General features: G+C 42.2%; 1 protein-coding gene across 3 annotated transcripts; it reads right to left on the bottom strand.

Annotated features, from left to right (window-relative positions):
- Positions 1-3,605: 3,605 nt before the first annotated feature.
- On the bottom strand, positions 3,606-21,093 carry BROX (BRO1 domain and CAAX motif containing). 3 transcript variants are annotated; one of them, XM_063152259.1, is made up of 13 exons: positions 20,979-21,093; positions 18,977-19,107; positions 18,258-18,364; positions 16,647-16,743; positions 15,237-15,332; positions 14,517-14,589; positions 14,092-14,197; positions 13,470-13,559; positions 12,650-12,735; positions 11,266-11,347; positions 10,083-10,233; positions 8,489-8,648; positions 3,606-8,033 (listed from the first exon to the last, which is right to left on the bottom strand). In XM_063152259.1, the coding sequence occupies exons 2-13, from the start codon at positions 19,075-19,077 to the stop codon at positions 7,947-7,949; spliced, it is 1,236 nt and encodes a 411-aa protein (XP_063008329.1). In that variant the 5' UTR covers positions 19,078-19,107; positions 20,979-21,093; the 3' UTR covers positions 3,606-7,946. The 3 variants fall into 3 exon arrangements, with proteins under 3 accessions (XP_063008329.1, XP_063008328.1, XP_063008330.1); XM_063152258.1 differs by lacking the exon at positions 20,979-21,093 and adding an exon at positions 20,490-20,594; XM_063152260.1 differs by lacking the exons at positions 15,237-15,332; positions 20,979-21,093 and adding an exon at positions 20,490-20,594.
- Between the last annotated feature and the right edge of the window lie 6 nt (positions 21,094-21,099).

Here is a 21,099-nt window from a genome sequence, read left to right as displayed (position 1 = left end):
TGCACTTGGTCAGGATGTTTTCTGAGATGATGGAGGGGAAGAGGTGAAACACAGTGATAGTCCCTGATGGCTCATTTCAGACATGTCACTCAGTAACTGTCATATTTACCTGAAACTCTCTCCAGAAAAAGTTTTCTTACCAAGAATTTTTTCTTTCCACAGGAGACAGAAGAGATTGTGGAAGCTGCAGGGAGATTTTGTACCTGCCTTGCCAGCAGAAAGGTTTTTCCATTAATAGTTACAGCATGGAAATTTTTAAAGCTGTGTTGCCAAAAGCAAATGGTTTGAATTTAAATGTGTGGCATTGAGTTCAACTTTTTCTCCTTTCTCAGTTCATTAATTTCTTCTTATATTCCTAAGGAGCTACCAAGTATTACAGTACTTTTCACAGGAATTCAGGTAATGTGATTTTAAGCTTTATGTGGATTCTTTTTCTGCTCAATTCATTAACACTTAAAAGTTTCTGCAGTTTGAAATACAGGAGCAAGAAAGTCCTTAGTCAGGCTGACTAAACCTGGCAATACATGGCTCAAATTTAAAAAACCTGGCAAGAATGACAACCTTTCTTCATCCACCCTTGATTAGAATCATCCTATTCTGAGTTTTCTGCAAGTGCTTTCTGCCACACTGGTCTAACTGTGAAGTTTGCAAACTTCATACCATACCTAACATACCACACACTGCTGTCTATCTGTGTGATAACCATGGCTTTCTGCTGTTTTCATCCACAAAGGCTGCATCTGGGCATGCAAAAGCTCCTTTGTGGGTACAGTAAAATGTAACCTTTGGAAAAAGCTGATGGGCTGATACTGTGCAATGCAGTCTGAATTGTATTGACAGAGTTTGTTTCATTTGAACAAAAGAAAATAGTTAATTTTACAAATCATCAAGGGTTTTAAATCCTGGTGATAATCCCTTCAGACACCACCCGTAAGTGTTAAAAGAAGGAGAAAAAATAGCTAAGTGCCAGCTTAGTGACTGCATTCCAGTTAATCCATCCTTAAAGTAAGTTAATCAATCACATTAAAATTTTTTTAAAAGGAGAAAAGGATTAACTTCCTAAGGAATTAAATTGTTGCAATTCAAACTGTCCCAAACCAGAGATACAGACTCCAACTGTGAACTATGGAAACAAGAAGAAAGCTTTAATTTTGAGCATAAAAACAAGTTAATCTGTGAAGTTGCACCAAACACAGTTCTGTACTATTCAGCTTGCCATATGATCTACTACCTTGTAAAGAAAACCCGTAGCCTCTTTTAATTGATCTCCTCAGATTGGCCAGATCCAGCTAATATATTCTTCACTTCAAATAATCCTACCATTGGTGGCAGGTTTCGATAGACTAGTTAGTGTATGCAACAGCCATACACTGAGTTTGGTAAGAACCAAGTCTTGGAGATGCATAGCTGTGACCCGTTTGCCGGTTTGCCAAACCAACCAAGACAAAAATGGCAAAGTTCCATGTTTTAACCCACAAATTCACAACTCCATGACTCAGCTCTCCAGACAAACCTCAGTTGTGTCTAAATGTGGCTAGAGGAAGGCTCGCTTGGCAGTCTTTGTGAGTACCACAATTCCTGTATTTGTGACTGTCTCCATTTTTAATACTGATGTTTTCCTGTGTGGAGATTTCTTGTCATAGTCGTGATTTTTTTCTCAACATCCACAGCTAAAGCTCCTGTTTCCTGCCCCAGTCCTGATCTGCAGATGCTGCTGGTGTCCCATCATTCAGATGTTGTTTGGACAGGGCACTGCTGTTACGGTTTTACAGAGGACTGTCATGATTTATTCCTGCTTGGCATCTCAGCACCACATAGCCACTCACTGACTTCCTAGTCCTGGGGGACAGAATCAGAAAGGTAAAAACACTGGTGGGTTGATATAAAAGCAGTTTAACTAAATTAAAACAAAACAAAACCAAACAAACAAAAAAACCAACCAAACAAACAAAAACACAAGAGGGACAAAAAAACCTTGAAACCCAAGAATAACAACAAACTGATGCCCAGCCAGTTTCTGAGCCAAGGGAGCCCCTGCCAACCTCCATCCCCATGGCTTGATTGCTGAGCATGGATTTCCATGCTGTGGGAAATTCCTCTGGTCACTGGGGATCAGTTGCTCCGCTGTGTCCCCTCACAGCCTCCTGTGCACCCCCAGCTCACTGGGGCATGCTGGCAGGGCAGTGTGCAGAGGAGAGAAGACTTTGGTTCACATTTCCAGCTGCCCAAGGCCTCATTGTCCATCTCATGGCCTTTTCCCCAAAGCCATGAGCAGGCAGCTGGTGGACACAGCTTTGGCCAGCAGTGGCTGTGTCTCGGGGCTGGCTGGAACAGGCTCTGGCCAAAATGAGGATAGCTGCTGCTCACAGAAGATGCCTTCCCACTTCAAATCCTTGCCACAAAAACCCAGCCCACGACCCCGGAGAAACCCCACGGAGATGTAGACAGTTTCTTCTTCCCAAAGGGCAGATGTCCTGGAGAGGCTGTCAGGCCCTGGGACAGAGCAGCTGGCTGGGACACAGGGCAAGAGATCTTCTCTGTCTGTCCGTGCTCCTGCTCCATGGCCTTGGCAATGAGCTCAGTGGAGAGGTAACTGTTCTCCTAGTCACAAGCATGCACAGGCTCCTGGATGCCCCCCTGTCATAATTACAGAGATGTTCCATGTGAAATGATGTAGAAGGTGTAACTTGCGACACCTCTTCCCATTTTAAAACTGCAGTACTTTCTTGAGTGCACACTGTCTCTGCTGGGCAGCTATGTGGAAAAACTGCAGGAAAACGTGAGGTCTTCTGCCCCTTGGTGGCCATCACTCCAGCAGGGTCCTGTGGGAATTTTTTATCCATTCGAGAGGGCTCTGTTGGTGCTGTTATGCACGTTTTGACAATGTTTGGGGACAAAGTATTAACTAAGTTGTGCTGGCAGAAACTGAGGAAGCACATCCAGCAGATGATAGGGTTCAGGTGTCACACAAGACAAGGTCCCTGACCCTGAGATTTGAGAGCAACTCAACAAAGCAAGGGCAGCCTTACATTCCAGGGGCCATCAACATGGAGATTGCAAACGAGTCCTTCTTTGGGAAAGCCAGACAGAAAGATTGGAGGTATGAAACAAAATTGTTAAAGACCACCACATGGCTCTGAGAGACAGCTGGCACTCCTGGAGACAGCAGCAGATGCATGTCTGGTTCAGACAGGGAAGACTGAGCCTGCTGTGCTAGAGAGGCTTCATCCAGAATATCAGAGAAGTTATTCCCAAAAAACGCCCTTGACATAGTATAACAGAACATCCCACAATGTCACACACCTTGGCAAGTATTGGGATTTTGGACAGCCATAAGAAAGTCTGCCTAATTACTTTCTTTTTTTCTAAACAAGAATTTGGAAAGCCCATCTCCTCTCTTCCTGCCTCAGGACTTCACATGCTTCATTGTAGCTACTACTTCCATAGACATCCAATTAATGGATCTTCCTTATTTAAGTCTTTCTATAAGCAAGGATTAAGTATTCTCTATAATAACAAAGTTGCATTAAATTGCAGAAAGTAATAATCAAGACATAGCCTTTTTCTTGCTACTCTATGTAAAATTTTAAATAACGAAATAAACATGATCTTTGAAGATTGTTTATTTTAAATGGCATTCTGAAACTCATGGCTATATACATTTTCCAACTATGAAACTTAAGATTGCACGGTGACTGTCTTCACAAAGTAAGGCTGCTCAGTCAGTGATCTCACAGCTGATTCCATTGAAGTGGGATTACCCAACACAGGATGGCTTCTGGAAGCTTGTAATCCATGAAGACATCAACATCAAACGAGGGAGACCTTCCATACATAAAAAGCAGATCAAGGATACCCTGGGTTGCCACAGGACCTTTGCTGAATTTGAGAGCATCACCAGCAGGGAAAGGCCTGAGACAAGCCAAGGGTCACTGTGGAAAGGCCTCTACACTGCACTCACAACTTGGAGACAGGTACATACTCCAGAGGCTTTTCCATGCCAGTCTTACTCACTGTGCTTTATTCGTCCCTCAACTGGGCCAGTGACAGGAAAAAAGAACACAGAAAAAGGAAAAGAAAAACCAGCTTATGCTACTATGGTAATTTAAGAGTGATCTTTATAGACAGAATCTTTTTTGGGATAATTAACAGGCATGAACAGGATTTATGTTAATGCTGAAACATCAGTTTAGATACCAGACACAGGGGTGGGATGAAATGTTTCACCTCGCAGCCAACAGACAGAAATTCACCTCCTGGAATTACCATGGAAGACAGATGAGCTACTGCTTCCTCTCATGCTCCCCAATACTAAAGGCAAAGATATGCTTCATGAGTTTGAAGCACACACAGACAATTAAAAATACATTTTAGTAATGTTTCACATTAAAACCTTACCCATAGCACAGTACTAAAATGTGCAACAAAATGACAGGAGTATTTACAAGCATATTGTATTGTACCAAATTTACAAGACAAGAAAATTTTAAAGTGCAAAGTTGTCTCTATTCTACTATTCTATTCCAAACAGACACAGGGATCCATTTTCCTGCTCGTTGTACAAATGACTACCATTGTTACAGACACAGCACGGCTCCATGCTGAACATCCAAGTGACTAAACACCATCCCTAGGCTGACAGGCAAAACTCCTCTACCAAATCCAGTGAGAGGCAGACATTAGCATCCAAGGGCCAGGTTTAGTCCCTCAGCTGTGTGTCACATATGCTGGATGGAAAGTAACTACTGAAAACTCAGGAACATGAAACATGGAGGAAGTGTATTTAAATACATGGAGAAAGTATATTTAAATACATGAAGGAAGGTATTTAAGTGGAAATCCTACAAAAAGCTTGATGGTTTGGTTTACAGTAGATTAAAGACAATCACTGCTTTCCTTAAAGCACAAAACAGAGGGCCCAGCACTCCGTGTTTTATTCAGGTGCAGTTCTGTCCTGCTTCAGATGGGGCACAAATTTTTAAAGATTATTTACACTAACAAGATTTGCAGGCTTAGCCATGACAGCCTCTAAAACCAGAGAGAGGCCACAAAAACAGGCTATTGCAGCATGAGAATATTAAAAAGTCACCATTCAAAATACCTCACTCTTAAAAATTACTAGAGAGAGCTATAAGAGAAGGAACATTCCAGATTAACTCAAACTCCCAGTTCATTTACTCATATTCTTAAGCATATTGGACAGTTAATCTACATCTTATTTACAGTAATTCCTGCTACTACCCAAGAAAACCGGAAGAGAAAGCTGCTCATTGCCTCACAGCTCTACTTTGCAAACTAAACAGTCTCCAGCTTCTTATTTTTTGGCAAAACCATCCAATGTTTGCCACAGGATTTCAGCTACAAGTAAACAAAGTTTGTCTTGAAAAGCAGCACATGTTAAGTGAATTAATTTGTTCCATTATTCTATTTTTAAACTACTACATCATATTTACTGAAACAGCTATGGCACAAGAGGCTACACAGCTAGGCTTAAGTAATGTCATCATCTGACACAGTTCACTTGGTTATGCCCCAAACTATTTACAGTGAACTTGATTCAGACAAACAGCTCGGTTTGAGAAAGCGTGCAAAGAATTCCAAGTCCATAAAATAATCTTCCTACCAAGATGTTTAGGAATGATTTAGTCATGATTTAGTCATGATTTGTTAATTTGATTGTAAGATATTCCTCTAAAGGAACCCACCCATGGGTAAAAGCTGCATTGGAAATGAGTCCCAGGACCTACAAGTGCATTAGCAAATGAGGGTAAAACTGCACCACAGTTTGTAGCAGTGGAAGGGAAAATAAGGAGAGGAGGGAAAGCAGGATCTAGTCTGCACAGAAGGAAAACTACCTCAGTTGAGATGTGTATATATCGACAAAGAATTCTGAAAAACAACAAGTAGCTAAAAAAATTGTGATTATGAAACTGAGTTAACTATCTTGATCCTTAAAGGGGGCAGGCTGAACAAATGTTGATGACTACAGCTGGAATACAGTTATAGAATTAAAATGTATATAAGAAAACTAACTCCACACTCTACTCTGGCAAAACCTAAGCTGGTATTTTCACAATGCAAAAAGTCTAATGAGTCAGCTGATCAAGTTAGGAACAGATTTGAGTAACTCTTCATGAAATATACACCAGGTCCCCATGCATCACCAGAAGAAATGGAGCCATTTCAGGTATGTATTCTTCTTGAAACTCATTATCCTCTAGGCCCCTGCTGAACAATAACTTCTTCCAAAGAAATTCAGCTCACTTTACACTTAGTTTTATGTGCAGAACTGACAGAAAGAAAAATCATCATGGGAAGCAAGGAGGTTTGCATTTGATCAACCCATAATAGCCAGCATTAAAAGACTCTTTGCCTTTTGCATCAACAAATTTTGTAATTTGGTCCAGTATCTCAGGAAGAGTCTTGAGTTCCCTATTAACCTCCTTGGCAGCTTTTGTTCCACAGGCCTTCAAGGAGTTGCACACTTGCTCTCTAAGCTAATTGTCTCCAAGCCCCATTAAGGATTTTAGAAGCATTGAATCACAGCATGGTGTAAGGTGAACAAAGAGTACAAAGTGAGCAATGTGTTTACAGTTTACATCACGGTAAGTGCATTGGCCATCACGTTTGCTGGAAGGGTGAACATTGTCAGGCTGCTCAGTTTCCTTCTCAGGCCAAGAGAAGCGCAGCAACTGGTACCCAGGAATTGCAAGGCTCTAACTTCAACACATGCATCATATACCTTTGCATTTGCAACGAATCAGAAAGATGTTTTCGTTGTCAAGGGCGTTTTGCAGTGCTCAGCACTAAAGAATGCTGTCACATTTTCCACAGCAGGCAGAAATGGAAGCAAGTTCTACAAAATCCTTTCTTTCTCAGCCTTGACTGTGCTTGGCTTCTCACAAGTTTTCTTCAGAAAGAGCTGATTTTAGTGCAATACTGCAAAACCTGAGAAGCAGCACTGTTTATACAGGGCATAAAGGAAATCTAGAGCTTGGCTTCCCAGCTGTGCCATCAGGTCTTCAGCTCATCTTTCCTCCCTATTCTCCTGACAGCTTCTTATAGACACCACTTGGATGGAAACACAGTAACTTACTTCCAAATCCATTACCTTATCATGACAGTTTCAGGAATTACAGTGCCAGGAGATCAGAACTGTCTGCAGCCTTCGAACTTAACAAAGCTTTGAAGATTCAGAAATTCTGAATAAATGACACAGGGATGCTTTGCTTTTAAGCACTTCCATATTGCTTGCTGCATTACTTTCACATACACTTTGATACTAAAGGATTTGGATTAAAGGACAGACAAAGCTAAGGTACTTTACTACAAATTCTGATATAAACCCCCTAATCTATAGAGGAAAGAACAGAGACTAATAGTTTCAGAATATAAATTGTGCTCCTGTTATGTAGAACTTGAGGTTTCCCAAGTTCTGTGCAAGTCCTGTGAAATACCACATGACCGTTACGATTCAAACCCAGATTTTCTTCCCTCACTACAATTAGGTGAATTCAGACACAACAAAGTGCTAAGCCTGAATGACAAAAGTTGAATAAATATAACTGTTCATGCAAACTTCTGTTTGCAGAATTGGACATGATACAGCATATAAGGTAATGGAAAAACCCTCAAGCATTACATCATGATACTTCCTTTGCTATTTGTGGGTAAAACTAAACCCACAAAAAGAAACTCCCTAGAGGCACAATAGGAACATTTAAGCCCACTAATTCTATGATATCCCATTGAAACCAAAAATAAGTCAGATATAAATAACCACCTAGAAATCCACCACAATCTTAAGCAAGATAGACACATATTAACAAAAGTAAATTATATTAGCCTTGTAAATGAAAAGAGGAGAATCAAAAAATGAAGATCAGAACAAAAGCCCAGAGTCCTATGAATAGAGTTTCAAAGTGAATTCAAAGCACTTATGGCATTTAAGAAATCTGGCATCCACTGTCTTTTTGAGGCTTTATATTTGGTTCCTTCAGAGGTTTTACTTCTTCATCTGGTTTTGGTTTAGCCTGCAAACAAGAAGAAAAAAAACCCCAACTAAATACCACAAGTACAAACCACTGTGTCTGCACAGTATTTATGCACAGCTAACTTTACATGTTATAATCTAATAGCCTCCTCTCTTTTCAAGGCTGAAGATTTTGAGTAAGCCCCAAGCAAGAGGGAAATGACAATTGTTCTCTGTTTCAGCATCTTTAAATGAATCCTTTTCTAAAAAATAATCTTTCTCTAGCATGCTGTAACATTACAGGACTTGGTAAAAAATGAGCTGATTTTCCAGATGCTGGCAGCGTGGCAGAGGTTAATTGACTTGCCCCTGCCACAAGAGAAGGATGAGTTTAGGTGGTAGCCTTATGGCTGCTTCCTACACTGAGCTGGAGAATGTTATGGAAGTGCCAAACTAACTCTGTATGATACACAGAATAAAGCCAGAGGGAAAGAACAGCACATGGGATTATCTTACAGTGTCCTCCTTTGGCCTCTTGGTGAGATCAAATGCTGCAACCGTTTCAGGGGTCCAGTGTGCGCTTAAAGCTGGAAACTCAAAAGGAAGAGGCTCTACTAAGCCATAGTTTGCTTTCAGTTCCAGCTGGGGAGCCTCTGCTGGCACCTTCTGGAAATAGCTAGAACAAATACAGAAATGTATTTAAAATACAGTGCACCATCTCTGCAAGTCCTGTTTGCAATTCTAAACAAAACAATTTGGGTTTTCACAGTGGCAAGCACTGCTGCTCTCTTCCATTTCATTAAGGCACTGCCTAACATGCATTCTGCCAGCAAGGTTCACAAGAACAAAAGCAACTCCTTGCTAGTATTGTTGTTTGTTCCCTAATTGTATGGTGGGTTTTCTCCAACTTATTAACCATTATTCCCAGTGCTTTTTAGAGAAAGCATCTTTTGTCCAAAAAAACGCTTCAAAATACAAATGAGGATTTAAAGTACTTTCCAAAGACGAAGAGGACACTTCTTTTCCTAAACAGTCCTAATGTGCCATAGTGGATGACGGCAACACAGCAGCCCCCCATAAAAGCCTGGCTACAGGGCAAAGCCTGACTCAGGGTGTCCCTCCGCCCTTGGCAGGGCAGCAGGAGCTCACACACTGACACACTCTACCTCACTTCCTGTGCTGCACAGAGCTCTTCCAAAACAGTCACTGCTTTCTCTTTCCAAGTTTTGTTCTAGAGAGACAGGAACATGCTGAAATCTCCAATATGCTTTTGTTGTAAGCTCTGACAAAAGCAGAGCGGAGCATTTGTATTTGAACAAAAGCAGAGCGGAGCATTTCTATTTCTATTTGCAGTTCACTTTGATGTATTTGACCATCCTTTTCCATTTAGTCAGTTGCCCTATTATGCAGGTCTTTAAATATCATAAAAATTAAAATAACACACCTATTATGAAAGGCTAAATCGTAATAGGACGGGAGGAATAAATGAGGAAAAGAACTCTAAAGACAAACTAATCTTGATTATTTTCAACTGAAATAAAAAATTGGTATTTCCAAACCCTTTTTGGAAGGACATTAATGAACAGAAAGCCCTATTCACAATATTAACTATACTTGGACTGGTAAAGCTCCTAGCACCCTAAGCATGATCTTCACTGAAGGCAGCACTGTGTTTTGACTTCCCTGCTTGCAAAGCAGAATTGCCTACTGGTCTTCTCTTCTTCCCCCTCTGTCCTCTTTTGCCTACTAGATCTCAGGAGACAGGAAGAGAGCATTAGAGCAACACAGCAACTTCTGCAGATTTCGTCCTGTGTAGAAGGAAAAGTAACCAGGTGCCTGAGGAATGAGGGAAGAAAACTGCTCCGCCTCTCCAGATGTCAGTCCAGCCCAACTTGCTGAACCGGCACAGGACACGCAGTGGGACAGCACAGACCCACTGCAAATCTGCCAAGAGAAAATTATAGAATTGCAAATTTATCTTTAACTTACATGCCATGCCCTAAAGGAATATAACAACAGCAGAGTAAAATTTACCATCCCATCCTGAAATTAAGGCAAATGAGGTAATAACACTTCATGTAAAGTGCTGTACCAACCACAAATTACTTACATAAATCCATTCTCTCTCTGGCATTTTTCTAATGTGTTCTTAATCAAACTTCCTAATTTCCTAAAGAAAAGATGTCCAGAAGGTTTGGCAGTAGTCCCAGGCCCTTTGGTTTCTCCATATTCTTTGCACAATGCTTCAGCCTTGGTAAAAACTTTGCAAGAAAGAAAGGAAATAAAAATTATTTACATGATCCTCTTAAATCATGGTTCTCCCCTACAGTGCTTCACTCTTAGAAGACACCAGAATCCAGTCAGGCTTCTTTCTTCTTAGAAACAAAACCAAACCAGTTCAAAGACAGCCAAGATTTCCTGCATCCAACAAGTGACTAGGAACAGGAAAAGAAAAAGCTAGCTTTTTGGGTGGGAAGATGCAGGAAAGCATTCTTGTGTGTGGGGCAAAATGCAACAATAAGCCTAAGAACTGTGCCACATGGTAGGGAAGAACAGAGGGCATGAAGGTATCCACACACAGCTGATGCCCCAAACCAAATATGAATAACTGATATGGAGTGGGAGAAGAAGCACTCTTCTCTGAACAGCCGAACAGCATTTGTTTTACTCCAAGAAATCCAACTTAGTTTGCTCTTAATAATTTTCCAATTTATTTTTAAAACTAATATTAAAGTTTCCACTTTGAAGATTTGAGCATTTTTTATACATTGCAGTAAAGTTATGCAGTGCAGGCCAATGGGGTACAAATAGCTTTGAAGAGAGAAGACTGAGCAGAAGACCTTGAAATACTGCAAACTTCCCTGAATATACCTTTCAAATGAATAGAAAAGAAGTAAGTTACTGAAATCTGTTTAAAAAGAAACAAACAAGATTTAGATTTACTATGTAACCTCCAAAGCAGAAATGGCTGCACTACTCTAACATACAGACCAGAAAACAGGATGACCAGACCCTTATGGGTCTTTATACTGTATACTGCAGGCAGCTCAAAGCCAGTCTTTAAGCCAGGCTAAGAACTGAAGATGAAAATTTTCTGCAGAAATGTTATGAAAGACAGTATTTGGTAAGACCATCAAAAAAAAGTAAAAATACACTGTCTTTATTCAAAGATGTGCTGGATTTCCATCAGGTGACAGATAAAATCTTTATGGGAGAGCAAATTAACACAATACAGCAAAACAGAACAGGCATGGCAACATCAGACCCTGTACTCCAGTCTCAATCACACTTACATTTTTCTGATTCCTGCAGAGATCTGATTGCTTCCCCACATTTATCACTTGCCAGCAAAGTCTGGCCATGGTAACAGTATGCCTAATGGAAGAGGACAAAATCATTACCAACATCCCTGGGCACTTCCTACACCAATCCCCTCCTCCTGGTCCCTACAGGAGCTGCAGCTCTTTGAAGCTGCCGTTCCCTGCAAATAGTTGACAGCTGGGGACTCCAAGTCAAAGCAGCATTCACTGAGCCATTAATGCAGTTCAACATGAACACTGTGAACCAGAACCACAAACACTTAGTATGAAAGGAGCTGTCTCAGCTCTAGCCAAGAGTAACTGAGCTGCACAGAGCTGTTTGACCTGAAGCACTGCTACACAGGCCATTCCAAGCTCTCACTGCAATAGTGTGCAGCATCAAGCCCCAGCACAGAAAGAGAATGAACCCCAGGCAAGTTTACAAAGCCAAGACTGAAAACTAGAACTACCTGAACACCGAAAAACTCCATCTGCAACAAACATCACTGAATCTGGATAAAATGAGGTGTTCTGCTATCTGAGATATTTTGTCATAGTCCAAATAACTTTTCCATCCCCAAAAAGTCGATTGTGCTTGAAGGTGGTATTGTATTCCAATGAAAACTGACTTGCCTGTTATCTATTATCAGGAGCTGAGTTTAACTAGTAAACACAACAGGAGAAGGAACAGTCCCATCAACGAATGCCCACCTTCCCCCCTTTTTTTAGTGTCTGTTCTCATAGTACAAATCTATGTAAATCTACCACTGCCCAGATCACTCAAATTTAAAAAAAGGAGAAGTACCACAACTCTTACCCTCCCTCACCTCTCAAACTTGCTAATAAGGCAAGCAGATTTTAGTTACAGTTTCAGCCTAAGAGAAAGACAATTATGTAAACTGCTTAGCTTGGGCCTTTTGTACAGTATAAAAAAGATTACACGCTGTGGCAGGCTACAAGACACGGCAAATTGAGCAGCTGAGGATCTCAAGGGCACTGCAGTACTTGCTAGAAGATCCATCAGGCAAATAGGGACAGCTCTTGGAATGGTACCTTTTGGTACTTGATGCAGTTTCATTCAGGGCCTTCATAAAGATTCTCAGCTCTGAACTGTGCCTAGGATCAGACTGTGATGTAGATAACAGAGAGCACCACTATGCTCAACCTGAATGGCTTCAATTAAAGATCTGTGATCACAACAAATCCATACTGCTGCAATTTCATTTGGCTCCACAAAAACAGTTCAAATGTCACTGACACTGCACAATTCCTCTTCACAGTGTGCAAAGAAAGTCAAGGCAATACTTAGCCCCCATTCCCTATGCAGCCCTTGGCAGACAGACAACAAGCTGTGACTGCTGCCACCCAAAGTACTTACGTAGGCCATATAGAAACAGCTCTTCAAGTTTAAGTACTTCCTCCATTTACCTGCATAGGCTGGATCCAAACTAGATAGTGTTTGATCTGTGAACACATAGGTAAATAATTCTTAAGACATTTCCTAAAAGAAAAATCCCAAACACATTAAAAGACCAGAATTCTTGAACTTAGCACTAAATCCTAACTCTAAAGTATCCAGAAACAAGGGACAAAAATTCCTCCTGCAAAAGCACAGAAAAACTCTGAGAAAACCACCAAAAATATATAGCTATCACGCAGTTGTCCATAGAATTCCTGAAACTGCTGTCCACTAAGTATGGATGGCTAAGTCTCTAAGTATATTTATGAAGCATTTCAAAACTTGTTCCTAGTTTAAGTTCCAGTAGTGACTCCCATACTTCTGCACTTCTACCACTTGCCTCAGTAAGCCCAGAGATCATCTCACTCATCTGGAAGGGGGCACATCATGAACTCACTCCACTCTCCATGCTCTACATCATGACATGTGGCCCAAAGGCAGCTGGAACATACTCCACTGACATCAGGCCATTAGTCTGCTGCTAGTCTGCTTTCCTTCACTAATGTTTCCTACCATCAGCTACCATTTCCTACCATAGAACAAGATTCCCACAAAACCAAAAAGGTTTATCATAATACATGCTGATAACTGAAGCCTTAAATGTGCTAAATAGAAACTAAATACACACTCCATATCCACCAAGAACAGCATTAATATTGCAAGTTATGGATAAGTGAAGTGTATCTGCTGGCAAGAGTGCGTAAATTTAGTCATTAAGGATACAAAACAAGACACTCACCAGCTTTTTGGTAGAAGTTGGCTGTTTCATAAGCAAGAGCAGCTATTAGGCCTGGATTATGTTTCAGCTCAATAGCCCGAGCAATTGTCACTGAAAAACAGTTCCACACCATGATTTAAGTTTAATTGAAATGTCCCATCACATCAAATCAGCAGAGGCATTTAGGGTTTTAAAACCCCTGCATGAACAGCAAATAGATGTTGTGCAGTCAAGCAAACAGCAGAATAAAGATATTGTTTCTTGGATAGAATGATTCCAGTTTAATAGAAAAACTGAAGGAATGTTAGCCTTAAGAGTAGCTAATAAACAGAAGCTGCACATGTTTTAAAGTAAAAGAGCTGGGAATGTCTGTTAGGCAAGCATGGTGGTGAAAGGGTTGCATGAAAGGAAGAAATAAGAAAAAGGAGTAGTGCCACACACAAGTTCTTCCTAAGTGAAAGATATTCCATATTACAATTCTAATATCAGACTGATTTTTGGCATTTCGCAACCTGCCCCACTATGCCACAGTACTTTAGGAGAATAAAAAACCCATGGCCTTGCTGCCAAGCAGAATTCATGAGACAGCTGTGACCCACAAAGAGTCATTTCCCACAGCCAACCAATGTATATTTGAAGATACCTTCTTGAGCTTCAGCTTGACACTGTACGATGTAGGACTCTGTAAGTCGAGCTTCTAAATCTCTTCCCTTTTCCACAGGTGTAATCAATTTTGGAATGTGACTTTCCTAAATACAAAGCAAGTCTCAGAGTTAGTTTGGGCCCAAAACCAGTGCAAAACAAGTGCTTTGTGCCTAAATGGATAGGACACACTGAGTGAAGGTCCCAAGACAGCACATGATATGGGCTGACAGACAAACCACTCTTCCAGTGCCACTGGGAATGAGTTCCAGGGATTGAGGGGTACCACAACATATTAACACCCTTCTGTTTCCTGCATCATTCAGGTGCTCTCAGGTATGTGTGTATAGCAAAGGCCTCTCTAAGACAAAAAGTCAAGTATTTGGAGACACCTTGAAGAACAGACAGCAAAGAAAGCCCTTCTACCTTCAGGTGTTTAAAAATCCCAGCTGCTATCTTCAAGCTGCGGTGAACGTCTTTTGCTTCATCCTCTGTTATACTGAGAAAATAGAATGAATTGGTAAAAATATAGTTAGAAAGGGACTCTAAGTGTCATTTAGTGCAACCTCCTGGTTTGGGGCACCACATTTCGCAACAGCAGATCAGGTCAGTTATGGCTTTGTCTAGATGAACCTTAAATCCTTCAAGAATCAAGAGTTCCACTAAGTTCCCTAAGTGACCTATCCCATGGCTGTGCTACCCTCAGAATAAAAAAGTTTCTTACAGTGTCCAATCATGAAATAATCATATAGAGCTTGCTTGAAAGAAAATAAATGTAAGGTCCTGTGATGACTCTCAAGTAAAAGCCAACCTCAGTGTTAGAAGCCAAGGATTTAGAGGTCTGTAGGGTTAAATGTCAGCAGAGATGTGAAGTTAAGAATCTCAGTTTTCTACCTGGACATTTAGAGGGGGACTGATGAAGGGTTCATTCACAACTGACACTTTCTCTGTATCACAGTCATGTAGTGCTACTGTACTCAGTTTACAGAGGCAAGAAGGGATTGAAGTGCTTGTGTGTAAAGACCAACTGTCTCCTGGAACTCCTCTGCCTGAGCTGGACATTTCCTATAGCAGGCTACCCCCAGAACCTGCTAAATCTTTGGTGGAGTATTGCTACAGCAGAATTGTTAAAAGAAAACCACTTACTCTTCTTTTCCAGCAAGTCTTGATGCATATTTTGTGTACCATAGAGCTACATTAAATCCCATGGAAACCAGTTCAAACACTGCATCCTGCTGGGCACTAAAGAAAGACAGACAAAAACCCCCCAAAAACTTAACGCATTCAGTTTTGTTCTCACATCTCTCTCTGCTGATAGTTCATGTAGCAAAAGTTAACACTTCTCTCTATAAAACATTTTTCATTTACAATGTCAACAATTTCCAATTCTGAACCTCCTATTTTGCTGAACTGCTTAAGAGAGACATAATTTGTTTTAGTCATTCTCTTTAAGAACTCATAATTAGAAGCTACCACATTCAGATGCCCACCCTTCCCTTTTGACAACTTTTATTTTAAAACTGTAACTTGAGATTTGTTTAGCTTTGGGTGTGGCTGACATTTTGCTCTCTCTTTTTTTTCAGTCGCACACTTTTAGAAAGCCTTGCCCTGGAATGTCCACTTTAAAGTTGTACTGCTAAGTTAATAAGTCAGAGTCTATTACAACTCTCTCAAATGAATGTTATTGCAATTATTTATGTAACTGCAGACAAACAGCAGGATTTTTTCCTGCAAACAGCAGGAAATTTCAAAAGGTAAAAACAGAGTCTTTGGAAAGAGTGAACTTGCAATCACAAGCTCAGTTTAGCTTAGGAACTACCAAACTTTTTAAAAAGAAAGATGTGGGAGAGGGAAGAGTAATGTTGGCACAAGTACAAGTGTGCATGACCATGAGAAAATTAGAATGAAGTCCTAATCAACAAATTTTCTTCCATGGGGAATTAAAGCTTTGAGGAGGTCAAATACTTCCAGCTAAAGCTTGACAAATTTGTAGGCATGATTATACAACACAATTACCTCCAATAGCAAGAGAAAAGTGAGTAATTCAGAAGGTTACAGATCTGTATTCCTCCTTGAAACACAAGATTTGTTTGTTTGAAGCAAGAGGACATGTACTCACAGCTTCAGAGGACAAGAACAGAATCAGATCTTCAGCAACACTGGAATCTCCAAACACACAGAAGTTCCTGGTCAGGCAATAGTGCCAAATTGAGTTTTAAACTGCAGTGTGCTTTGTTACCATGCTCAACTCACCAATATCATCAAGGCTCTTCTTTATACTGCTCTAGCTAACTGCAGGTTCATTTTGTAGATCAACTAAGACCTAACGGATCCTTCTACCATTATTGTGCATTCTCACAGCTTAACATAAAGGCCACTAGGCACACTTCAGAATACCTAACACAGTACAGCAGTTACCAAAAACACAGCAACACCTTTTTAGAAACTACTTTGTGTTCAAGACTTTGCTGCATTTCTGTTTCCCTTCAGGCCTGTGCATGCGTGTAACAGAGCAGCAGAGAGCAGCATACCCTGCACCCAGAAAAGCACACGCACCTCGGGACTTGTCCTTGTAACGTGTCTGTCCACTTGAAATTCTGAATATATCTCAACTTGCACTCTTGGGAAGAGTCATCCAACGAAAGGATAAAACCTATGGAATAATAAAACAGGCAATCTCAAAGTAAGAAGCAGAAATTAGTAATGAAGGAGATGGATCAATATGAATATAGATATAGATAAAAGAATGTTTCTTGCTGAACCCCTCAAAACCCCATGTTACTTCCTGGGATTTTTATTCCTCAGTACCCTGAGAACAAAATGTGGAAAAAACTAACTGGCTACTCCAGGAAACTGCTTACCCAGCATGTTACCAACTCAATTCTGAGAATTTTCACTGCTCAAGGAAAACCTGGCAGATTTCTGCATGTCCCATATGGTGACAAGTTGGGAGTGGGACTAGCCCAGGTACAGGATGGCTGAGGGTGTTCAAGGTGAGTGAATGGCTGTCACTGCCACCATACTGCCAACCAAGAAATTCCAGGAAAGGCTGCCTAGTCAACAGGGAGAGGGAAAAGAGCTTCTATGCATGGGCTCACCTAGTCATCATCTATCTTCAGGGCTACAGGAAATTCATTCTTTATGTCCAGTAGCCCAGAAAACAGCAGTTAGTGAGATGAGGCTCATGCTATGGGATGTTCAAATCCTAGCATATGCAGGCCCAGGAAATTTTAGTGAAGCTGAAGAAGGGCCCTGGTCTGATCAGCTCTTACAGACTTTAAGAGGTCAAGAGCCTGCTATAGCAGCTACTGGGGCTATACCTGTCAGTGTGTCACATGTTTATAAAATCAGAAAATACTTGTTCCTTTCACATGCAGAAGATTTTAGTGGCCAAGCATGATATTTTCCTGAAAAAACTATCTAAATCTTGGCTGTTGCAACAGGGACTCTTATCTGACCTTTAGATGTGACATTAGTCTACACCCTCCCAGGAGCTCATTAAACCAATGTTTACTTCCCACAGACTGAAAGACCTCACTTTCCACAAATCAGCTGATTCCTGAAAACTCAGTCCTAAGAAACCTGGCTGAGCACCTGACTGCTAAGAGAGAGTTACCCAAGTATCAGCAGAAGGAAGGTTTCAAAGGAATGTGTCAGCACAGCTGAACCATCTGCTGAAAATGCAGATACCATGCTAATGAGCACCTACATATATATACACACCTAAGATAAGCAGCAGTAGAAGGTAAACTTGCAACAAGTCTATGGTCTAGTATTAGACAAACCAGCAGTTTACACTGAATACTAAATGGAACAAACTAATTAATAGACTCAATTTATACTTAGGGAGCAACTCACCACCACCTAAAAGACAAATACATGTTTTCTTCTCCAAGAGGAAGCAGAATTAGGTTAAAGGCAGGAGGGCAGGGCTGCCACCACTTAGTATTGGCAGGGTCACAAAGGATACTGAAACTTGGAGAAGGGGCCTGGTGAGCAGCCAGCACTGGTATCAAGCACAAAACCCATGAAGATACTCTCCTTTCCTGAGAAGCACAAAGCTTCCTTATGGGACATCAGCACAATTAACATTCTGAGAAGTGCCAATAAAATTGAACTGATACCTCTCTTTGATGAATTAGTAGTACTGCTAATAAATCTCCCTACCTTGCAGGAGTGAGAAGTAGAAGTCAGCTGCATTCTTCATCATTTCTGGATTACAACTTGAGTCTGTAAACAGCTCCAATAGCTGTGTTCGAGACAACCGCAAGTCACTAAATGAAAGGAGAAAAAAAAAACCCTAAGAAATCCTATTAAAAATGCACCAATACAGAAAAATCTTCCTGTCTACTCTGGATACATATGACTGGACCCACAGCAGTGGATAATCAGTACTCAATCTACTGTTCTATCACTAAATAAAATAACTGTGTATTTACCTACCAAGAGGTGGGGTGCACAGAGAGGAAAGGGAAGCAACAAGCAGGAACATTCTTTAACATTAGAATGGGATGAGGAGATGAAGAGATCAGAATAGATCTGCAAAATAGGCTGAGATCCCTTTTCATTACATTCCTATCCACAACAGAACAGTCAGGCCCTATCCACTTATGGAAATTAAGCAATCAGGAATGCACAGTCATCAGAAAGACAATGAAGTGTTTAGTCTTTTGCCTCTGCATTGCTGTAATTGGCCTTGCTGTGCACTCAGAGACTGGAGAATTCATTCTCTGTAAGCAAACGTTATGTGTTAGCAGTGTCTTACTGCCTCCCTGCCTATACATCTCTAGTCATCTTCAGCTCAAAAACTGAAGAGCAACCATTACTTTGAAGGATGTTCTCCAAAGTGTAAGAGGCAGAGTGAAGCAAGTCCCAAGTACACTTACTTGCAAATCTTTGTTGCAGCTGGAGTGGTGGCTACCCCATAAAAATTAAATGAAACGGGAGCTGTACCCTTCAGAGGGTTGCGATGGAACCAGTGGGTCATTTTCTTCCTGCAGTGTTGTTTACGCCAAATCTAAGGAGTGGAAAGGAAAGAACAGCTGCAGGAACAGGTACAACTGAGGTGCTGCCCATGTCCTGTCCTCTGCTCGCAAAAAGATATTCCAAATGTAAATAACTAATTTGAAATTAATTTCTTTTTTTTCCCATTTGAAATGCCAAGCTTCCATATGCCTCGTGCTGATTATCTATGTGCTTTGTGTGAGAATTACACTCTCTGGAAATACAAATGCTTTCTCATGCAAATATTTTAAGTTAGGCAAAAAGCTACCACCTACATTCCTCTATGTGAGCACACACATTGCTAGTAAAAAACCTCCACATTTGTTACCTCCTGCATAAAGCTGAACATATCTCTAAATTACATGAGAAATATCTCCGAATCACAGAATCAATTAGGTCGGAAAAGACCCTCAGATTACTGAGCCCAACCTTGGTGAGATCATTACCCTGTCAACTAGACCATGGCACTTCGTGACATGTCCAGCCTTTCCTTAAAGGCTTCCAGGGATGGAGGTGGCTGACTCCACCTCCCTAGGCAGCCCATTCCAATGTTTAACAACCCCTTCTGTGAAGAAATCCTTCCTAATGTAAAACCTGAACCTCCCTTGGCAGAGCCTGAGGCCCCTTCCTCTAATCCTGTCACTTGATACCTGGAAGAGGCTGATCCCCAACTTGCCACAACCTCCTTGCAGGCAGTTGTAGGGAGTGATAAGGTCACCTCTGAGACTCCTTCCTACTTTCCAGGCAAAATCTCAATTCATTGAGATCATTATACTGCGCCTGATCCATCTGCGAATAGTTCATTTGGGAGCCTTTGGTATACACGAACCTGCAACCACAAACCCTGACTAAAAACATGGATCTATTTACACACGTGTATCAGACCGGGAAGGTTGGGAGGACAGAGATAAAGCCGACTCTCTCTTTTCTTTCGCTTCAATTTCAACAGCCAAATATAACACAAGCATTGCAGTGAGTTTTACAACAGCAGTGCGGGGTGATGGAACATATTGGACACATCCTGAACGTGGGAGGTAAAATGTCACCATGAGGACAGAAAAACTGAGGAGCAAGTTGTGTACTCTCCATCTCAAAGGTTTTCCAGACCTCACGGGACAAAGTCCCGAGCTCCTGGTGTGAACTCGGAGCTGCATCTGCTCTGAGCAGGACGCTGGACCCGACGCCCCCTAGGACCTCCATCATCCCGCGGTCCTTTTGGAATCCCTTCAGTTCATCCCTATAAAAACACCCTACAGCTTTGCTGAGAAACAAACAAGCAAAACCAAAACAGAGCCAAGAAGATCTGCCAAGCACAGGTTCCCCGGCACGGCCCAGATCCCCCAGACCGAGCAGGGGGTTCGTTCATCGCGTCGGCACCTATCGCGCCACGCTTACCGCCGACACTGCTCCGGGTTTGTCCGTCAGGCCAGCGGCTGCCACGCCGTGCCCACCCCCCTGCGCGGCGCTGCTGTCCCCGCGGTGTCACGGCCCGGCCCGGAACGGCCCCTGCGAAGATCTCGCGGCCGCGGGACCCCGGCCCGGCCCCGCCGCTCCCAGCGGTGAGTCACGCGCACGCTGCCGCAGGCAGCGCCAGCCAAGAGCCGATGGCACCGCCCCATCGCGGCCGATCGCATCGACCCCGCCGCTCGCCCTCCTCCCCACCGGAGTCCCCGGGCCGCAGCCAACAACAGCCCTGGGGGTGTAGGGAGTCCCCCCGGGACAGCGGCCGCCGGCGTGGCCGGGGCCCACACTCCTCCCGCGGGAAGAGCCCTCGAACGCTACCAACACCGGCAGGAGCTGGGACGCCAGCAAACCAGCAACGGCACCAGCCCTCCCGAGGGGCGAAAGCCGCCTGCGGTGCTGCGGAGGGGCGCCGGGGCTTACCTAGGGGCGGGCCTGTGGCGGCGGCTCGGCCGGGAGCGGAGGGAGGAGCGAAGGGACGAACTGAGTGAGCCCGCCCGGGCCACGTTCCTGCGCACGTGACCGGCGCCATTACAGGTACCGG

Source organism: Melospiza melodia, chromosome 3, assembly GCF_035770615.1.
Source record: "Melospiza melodia melodia isolate bMelMel2 chromosome 3, bMelMel2.pri, whole genome shotgun sequence".
Lineage (NCBI taxonomy): Eukaryota > Metazoa > Chordata > Aves > Passeriformes > Passerellidae > Melospiza > Melospiza melodia.
The sequence above is the reverse complement of the archived record's forward strand: the minus strand, read 5'-3'. Positions and strand labels throughout refer to the sequence as shown.

What these genes read in the sequence shown, in the direction of transcription:
- BROX (XM_063152259.1), bottom strand. Translation starts at nt 19,077, where the DNA reads ATGACCCACTGGTTCCATCGCAACCCTCTGAAGGGTACAGCTCCCGTT. An exon ending in TTACAAGGACAAGTCCCGAG is followed by an intron (nt 15,333 to 16,646) that starts GTGCGTGTGCTT and finishes GTCTTTCTTTAG; the next exon opens with TGCCCAGCAGGATGCAGTGT. An exon ending in TCTGCAGGAATCAGAAAAAT is followed by an intron (nt 10,234 to 11,265) that starts GTAAGTGTGATT and finishes TTTCTTGCAAAG; the next exon opens with TTTTTACCAAGGCTGAAGCA.